The sequence below is a fragment of the Sinocyclocheilus anshuiensis genome, unplaced genomic scaffold, assembly GCF_001515605.1.
Source record: "Sinocyclocheilus anshuiensis isolate Anshui unplaced genomic scaffold, SAMN03320099.WGS_v1.1 scaffold843, whole genome shotgun sequence".
Classification (NCBI taxonomy): domain Eukaryota; kingdom Metazoa; phylum Chordata; class Actinopteri; order Cypriniformes; family Cyprinidae; genus Sinocyclocheilus; species Sinocyclocheilus anshuiensis.
In genome coordinates, this window is record NW_015547670.1 from 160,463 (window position 1) to 168,480 (window position 8,018).

Below are 8,018 nucleotides of genomic sequence, written 5' to 3' on the forward strand. Positions count from 1 at the left end.
AAATATACTATTGTGGAAAAAAAAAATATATATATATATATATATATATTCACAATAGCTAATTTTATTATTATTATTAAAAATATATAACTTTTCATTATTGCACAGTAATGTTACTGCAATTAACATAACAACCTCATATTGTATCCGTTTTTTCTCATGAGGTCACCTTTTTATGTTCACCCTAAATATTAAAGGGGTCATATGATGCGATTTCAAGTTTTCCTTTTTCATTACACCAAATACACAAAATAATGTTATTTTTAGCAACATCATATGACCCCTTTAAAGTGGCCACTTTCCCATGCTAGCAAACTGCAGACTTTCTCATCAGTTTTTTTCATAACATACTTTTATGTCATTATGAAGAGATCATTCCTCTAGAGACAAGTTATTAAAGTTGTCAAATTTAATGTCTCAATAAAAGTTAATATCTTACCAAAATCACTGGCGCAGTAGTGCTCCATTATGGTGTCGGCTTTCAACTCATTGTCACAGGGTGGACACACTTTTGAAACTGCAGGGTAAAGAGAGGGAAAGTTAGTCTCTAGAACATTTAGCCAAAACATTTAACTATTTAAAGTATACTGCAAGACTTATTTTTTGGGAAATCTAAAAATATTGCATGCTTCAGGTAGTAACATCAAAAATAACTATCATATATAATTTATCAAATATCATCTACCTGTATGATTAATTCAACCTGACTACATGTATTTTTGTCTAACAAACCAATAGTCCCGCCCCCAAACTTGTGCAATTGGTTGATTCAGTGTTGCTGTTTCAGACTGGTTGGGATAGAGCAAGTTTTTTGCTGTGTTTACACTTTTGGGAAATCAACATAAGAATTGCTTGTAGTTGTTATGTGAGGTCAGTAGTAATGATACATGAGTTCAGTGAAAGATGTACTCAGTGAAGCCTATCTTCAGTTAACCACAGGAGACACACACAAACAAACAAAACATATTTACTAAAATTATGTGATTATGTTGATTCTAAAACTCTAATGAGGTTTCGTGCAGTTTCATTGCAGTGCTGGTCTCATGTGGGGGCAGCAGGCCAGTGCTAATGAAGCTTAATCCACAGTGTTTGAAGCCATGAGAGGGAGAGGTTTGGCAGCTGCTAGTTTTATTTCCTCACAGAAGAAAGGGAGTTATAAAACAAGATTAAGACTTTCAGTGGTTCATCACTGTGAAATTATATCCCTACAGATCTGGAGTGTCTTTAGTGTATGTCCAGTTCGACTGCACATCACTGGACCTGAGAAAATATTTTTGGCCTCTACATCTCAGGATATTATAGAAACCAGAATATTTCACACTCGTTGCAGACGTACGAAGACAAATTCAGGGGTAAACTTTTAATAGGTCACTGTGAAAACATACTTCTCAGCAGTTTGACAGTGAAAATGTTCACTGGAACATGCAAACAGCGGTACGTGACCTTCTTGGAGCTGATAGTTATTTGCTGATCTTATTTTTAACCGTAGAGCCGTCACACACAGCGAGTGAAGCTACAGATGTTTATTGTGCCGCCTACTGGGGTATTAACTTTCTGTTCAGTGAACTTTAATATTACTGTATAACACACACACATACTTAGATATGGGCGAATTTCACATTTATCAGTACAAAAAAAATCGTTAATGAGTATTTTGCATTGTTTTCCAGTGATAATATATATAAGACACAATTAATTTATGTGAGAAGCAAATTTGGGAATTTTCTTATACCCCATTTGCAAATAGTTTTTCTTGATTTAGGCACAACCCACACTAAATTGGTATAACAATCACATAATGGCCAACACTTTTCTTATATTAATAAAATTAAAATTGATAATAACCTAATAACTTTTATCTTCGTCATTTTGCTTTGCATGGATGTTTTAAGCTTTTAATGGATGATTATTTTTACTGGAAAACCAGGGAAATTTGAGGGTCAGTGAGATTTTTTTTTTTTCTTTAAAGAAACAAATGCTTTTATTCATGCAGAATGTATTAAATTGTTGAACTTTTTAACTTTCTGTTCATTTAAAAAAGGTGGTTTCCACAAAAAAGTAAAGCAGCAAATCAGCATATTATTAGGATTTCAGAAGGATCATGTGACACTGAAGACTGGAGTTTGGAGTTTTTGGAGTTTTTTAATTTAGATTGTAATCATATTTAATACTTCACAATATTACGGTATTTTTGATCAAATATTTACCTCCATCTCTTCTTTTACAACTGGTAATGATTCTTTTGATATTGGTTTTTGTTTTCTATGGGATTTAATTATTTTTGTCATTTTTGCAAGTGAAGTACCGGGTGTATTTTCCAGTTGTGAAAGCTTCCGGCCTTCTATCACATCATTGATCCGCTTAACTGAGTAATTAGGACGAATGCAGGGTGTGGCTTGTGAAGATTTGGAAAAGTCATTAATTTGTTCAGCTAAAATACAGAAAGCTGTATTCGATCCCTGTGTGGTGGTTCTAACAGAACAAGCTGTGACCAGATTGGCTGAAGCTTGAAGTTCTTCACTGAAATCAACCCCACAATGATGTGTGTTATATCTGATCTCTGAGGTGGTGAATATGATTTTTTCATTTACGTCAGAGCTGGTCCTCCCTCAAGCTCACAAAACAAAAGCATCTGGTAACAAGGACTTACATGGCTCATCTCCAGACTCCCCCTTCCAGGTTAAAAACCAAGGGTCAGAGTTTATCACCCCAGCCTCGAGGACAGCCATAGTGGTAGATAATGAGGAGAGGGGTCAAAGTTCACCAGGCTTCAGTACACACATCGTAGGGAGTTGAACCCCTATGTAAGTTTCAACCGTCAATTGGTCCCTGAGCAGAAATTCCCATGCATTCAATATTCAGCAAGTCGGAGACGTGATGTGTGCAGTGAGTTGCGTACACTGAGCGTGTTCTGGAGGAAACTTTGTTTCATACTCACATGCTGTAGCAAACTGCATACTTGAAACTGAAATGTCTTATTTGCACTGCAGAGCAATTTATTCTGTTTTGAGGGGTGGCTCACTGGCAGGATGCCTGGTGGAAACGGAGCCAAATCATGTGTCAGGAGACTGAGAAAGGGTAATTCTGCAAACCGAGTTTCTGCAAGAAGTGCCAATTCAGAGACTGAGTGATATCAGAGCAATACTGGCTTTTTATTTTTTATCTATTCCCTAAATTTCCTGTTGAATTCCTTCTCATGTTCATTGAAATGTGTGTAAGGAATCAACAGAACTGCTTCTGAAAGAAAACTTTTTAATCAGCAAGAGTGCTTTAGTGACATGCTTAACAGCTCAGTCCTAAACCGGTCTCTGCAAAGTAAAACCTGTTGTCAGGTAACCTAAAAATGTAGTTCATGTGGTAACATATAACTCAAGTTTACAAACCAACAAAAGTTTAACCTAAAAGTTATATAACCTACCGTACTGATTTGTTTGATTCAGTCATATGAAATATTATTTTGGGGCAATAAACCTGACTAAACTCAGTTAAGTCCTTAGGGAAACAACTGATCTCATATATATGTATGTATTTAATTTCAGTTTTCATTTTTTATTTTTATTTATTTTTTTTTTTTCAGTTGTCATTTATTTAATTTTTTGCTTTAGTGATTGGTGACTACATTTAAACAACACATTCAAGCAAGAGTCAGCAATTTTATGAAAATATATTTTAATTCAAAGGCTGAACTGTTTTCACAAGAAGGGTAATTTTCAGAAATTATTGGTCAAAAGAATGGTTTGATATTTACACTACCTTTTACATTTTTTCTGTTACAAAATAGTTTTACTGGTTAAATTTGGCCAGAAAAATCCTATAATGGGTGATTTAATCGCTGGTATCTGTGAATATGTTCTTCACATATTGTGACAACATGCCCCACTATGTTATCAGAAAATATCAGCTGAATGCTGTGTAATTCCTGGGCAATAATGTTGAACATGTTAGTCATAGTTTTTTTTTTTTTTTTTTTAAACATTACTTTAAAGTATGTTGCTTTAATATAAATTTTAAATGTACATTTTTACAGGAGTAAATACTGACAACTAGCCCTGGTCTTCCTTATTACTGAAAAGAACTTTCAGACTAAAGACTAAAACCTTAAGCGATAAAATCCATCACTAACTACTTCTCACAGTTTGTCATTGTGGATATACGAGTGCATTGCAAGTCCTCACAGTGTCCTCAGAGAGACTTCCTATACATGTGTTTCTGTGTCTGAATGATTTCTGCATCGCTGACTTTCTGTATCACAGTTTATGAGGGAAATGTTCTATTTAAACTGTGCACAGGTCATAAATTTATGGCTCATTTGCAACCTTGAAGTTATGAGCAGCAACACTTTGGACATTAATAATTACATTACATAATCAAAACATTAATCAGGATGAAAAACTGCTGTGATTTATGTCTGTTTAAATGTGCAGTGAGCGGAGTCTCTCTGAATCACCCCTCAGGCAGCAAGCGCCTCTGCATTTACCAGAATCCTGCAAACAATGGAATACACATTCACTCTAATCTGAACCGCTAAGTTTGTTTTATCCTGAACTTATTATGTCCGGCCAAATCAAATGTTTCAGTCCTGTTCTTATAATAAAATGTAATCCTCTCTGTAAAATGTATCATTTATAACCCACCAGTGTATGTGCAAGAAAAGCTGCAAAAATAATAATTTTCAAACAGGTTTCAACAGACACTCCCCTCATCTGTTACTGGAATAAATAGCCCTGCCCAAACTCACACCATTGGTTGAACCATTGTAACTACTAGTAGTTGTCTCTGCATATTAAACTGCAATAGACAAAAAAAATGTGAACATTTTCCATAAAAACTGACATGCTTCTGGTTTAAACTCATTCAAATATTATAATCACAGAGTTTAAGCATGAAACATGCCACTTTTTATGGTTAATATTCAAATATTTCCATATTTTCCGAGGAGCCATTGGGGTTGTTTTTGTTTTGCTATTTGTCTGTTAAGAAAAAGTCTTCTATTTGTAGAATGAACTATATTGTTTAAAGAGGCTTGCTGCACTGTCCAATGTGATTTACTGGAATGTATCATTTACTGTCAGTCTCCAGAAACAGCCCGTGATGCATGTCTGTGGCTCTGGTTGTGAACGGGCTGCGTCCCAGGACTTCACCTCAAACCACAGGGGAAAAAACAGCTCTTCATGTCCCCAGTCTGCTGGAGCTGACGGCTGCAGGCTGGAGCGACTGGCCGTGTCAAGCAAGGGATTGTACTGTCATGTTATATCTAGAGTCCTGTTTCACGTCGATGTGCACTCTCACCAAAACACACATCACTGGAAATGCTTGGCCGCGAGCTACTTTCCCATCCAGCTGTGATGTGGAAAGCACATTTAACTTAGTTCTGCTAGTTTTCTAGCTTTCAGTATCATGTCATTTCAGAATGGCTATGGTTTGTAATTGATATTGTCTCAAAGGTCCCACTCTTTCTGTACTTGCTCTTGAGTTTGCTGCAATTTTAAGGAGCTTATTTTTCCAACAGAAGCCAAGCTACTTAACTTGGAAGTATGAAAACAGTGCCGTGGAGTCACGTTTTTGTCAAAAGACGCTTTTTTTCCCATCTTTGAGAACATTGTAATCCATCAAATCTTAGTAGTGAAAAGAGAAGCTGTGTGCATGTTTACAGATACGTTTACTTGGAGACATATCATAGACATATTGTTTTTATATAAAGCTATATGACTACACAGACTAACTCAAACCATTCATTTTATCTCTAATTATTTTGCATTTTTTTAATAATAATAAAAAATAAAAATAAAAATTGCTTTATTTTTTAAGCAGTATTTCATTTATTTACTGTACTTTTTTTAAAGTAAACTTAAGTTTTTGCATAACTTGTTTCTTTTTTTTCTTCTTTTTTTTTTGCATTATACTTTACAAATGGTTCAGAAAATAAGCACTTTTTTAAAGATTTATTTTAAGCTTCTTTATGTTTTGTTATTATTATTTTTTTGTTTAATTTTTTATGTATTTTATATAGTGTATTGTCCTGTTTGTGTGGTTCAACACCATCCACAAACTTCCCCTGAACACTAGCTACACTCCCATTTCTCCTCTCTTTTCCTTCCTCTGTCTATTACAATAGTCCTTCTCATCTCAGTGAGACAAAGTAATGTACAACATTTCTGACTAATTAGTGATCCAAAGGGTTTGGCTGCCTGGCTAATTGGAAAATAAATTAATTTTTAAATTAAATAATGAAAATTCACATTATAAAGTAAACATATTTTCAATTACAACATATATTTATCATATATATATTGTCCGCAATGTATTTCAAATATTTGTTTGATTTTTTTCCAAATATGGAATGATATAGTGAATGATGAACTCTTGTTTAAAAAAAAAAATAAATAAATAAAATTCCAAAACTAGCATAGAAAAAGCCTGGTTTTGATAAGTTATCTTTAGACATTAGTGCAGTGGAGAGAAGAAGGATACAGGCCAAGAATAGTGCATCAGATGGGCGGCATACAAATGACACAGCAAACGGTGGTTACAGTAAATCTAGAAAGCTAACAGAATGCAGTTAACAGGCTCTTTGAATGTTTACTTCTTGGAGTTTTACAAGCTGGCAGAGGATGTCAGTGTTTTATATGTGACAGCAAATGCTGCAAAAAATACAGAAATACTTATTTTTGTAGAAAGTCTGTTGAAATTTTGTCTGATAGGCCTCCATAGTTGGTTCTTTACAAAGTTCATAACATTTTTCAGCCAGGACTGATCTCTGTGGGACTGAACTATAACCACTCTCTCTCTCTCTCTCTAGAATTGGAAACTCGTTCAGTCCTGTTGAGTGTTGCCCAGATTGTGTCAAAGACTGAAAGAGGCACAATTTTACGCTCTTTAGAAATCAATAATCACCGCAGCGGATATAAATAAGATTATAGTAATGATGAAGAATGTTATTAGAGAAAATATTCTGATATTTTGTGTCCAAGAGAAATTTTCAGAGAATCAGTACATAAAATTGATACCAAGAGATCCCCAAAAAGTTGACTTTGTGCGTTTTATGCTTTGATAGGAATAATATTTTGTGGCATTTGATACACAGAGACACAATAACACATCAAAAATAATCTATGTCTGCCTGTCTGTCTATTTATTTCATATACAAGGAATTTTTTTAATGAATGAATTAGCATATCATGCAGTAGCGTTTATAATCAACTTGCGTTTATTTTCATTCTTTTTTTTTGGGCAGAACCAGCGCTAGGGTCACAGCCTGGGTCAGAGACACCTGCCTCTTCTGCTCTGCCATGCTTTTAAAGTCCTGGTGTAATTCAGAAGAGGAATTGGGGGAAGTGGTTCAAAAAGATGAATTTGAATCCTTTTTTTTTGTTGTGTTTAAAAAGAAAAAGGACAAAAAGTATTGGGTTTTCCCTCGTTCTTGAGTCTGGTTGTCCTGCAGTTTAATGCAAACTCCTGGTAGCAGGCAGTAGTGGCAGATCTCAGAGCTCAGCTCTTCTCTAGTTTTACTCAAGTGCACCTAGTGTATAAAAGCCAGTGGACTCAGGGCCCTATGAGCTGACAACCCCTGAGTAAATCTCGCCCACACCCCTCCCACTGGTTTCCCCTGTCCACTGTAAGCCCCGCCCCCATCCCAGCCACAGCCGACTGCTGTGCAGTGGGCGGCACCCTCGCAGACACTTCTACAGGCAGACCACGCGCTGTCCTGCAGCACAATGCGTGCGTGGAGTGCGCTGGGCTCGTTCACTTTCTCTTTAGCTCTGAGAACACACACACATTTTCCACACACATCTTCTGCCCAGGCCTTTCACATTCCACTTTATTGGGAAATAATCAGAAGGCAGAAAAAAGTTTAATCTACAGGTGGTCAGGGCTTTTGGGCCGTGCTGTTTGAGATATGCTAATGTTGCCGCTGGATGTGAATAGAAACCGGCTTTCTCTCTGTCTCCTTCTATCATTCGCTGTCACACCCTGGGGCCCAAAATTCAACCCACAGCCACCCAGCAGCAGGGAGCCAT

General features: G+C 36.0%; 1 protein-coding gene across 1 annotated transcript in view; it reads right to left on the reverse strand.

Annotated features, from left to right (window-relative positions):
- The window catches only part of LOC107702728 (secreted frizzled-related protein 1-like), a 12,745-nt gene extending 5,232 nt beyond the window's left edge, over window positions 1-7,513 (reverse strand). The window contains exons 1-3 of the mRNA XM_016505131.1: window positions 7,238-7,513; window positions 4,478-4,484; window positions 440-517 (exon numbers count right to left, since the gene is read on the reverse strand). Of these exons, the coding sequence (XP_016360617.1) occupies window positions 440-517; window positions 4,478-4,484; window positions 7,238-7,291 (139 nt within the window). The 5' untranslated portion in view covers window positions 7,292-7,513. The remainder of the gene's footprint in view (window positions 1-439; window positions 518-4,477; window positions 4,485-7,237) is intronic.
- Window positions 7,514-8,018: the final 505 nt, after the last annotated feature.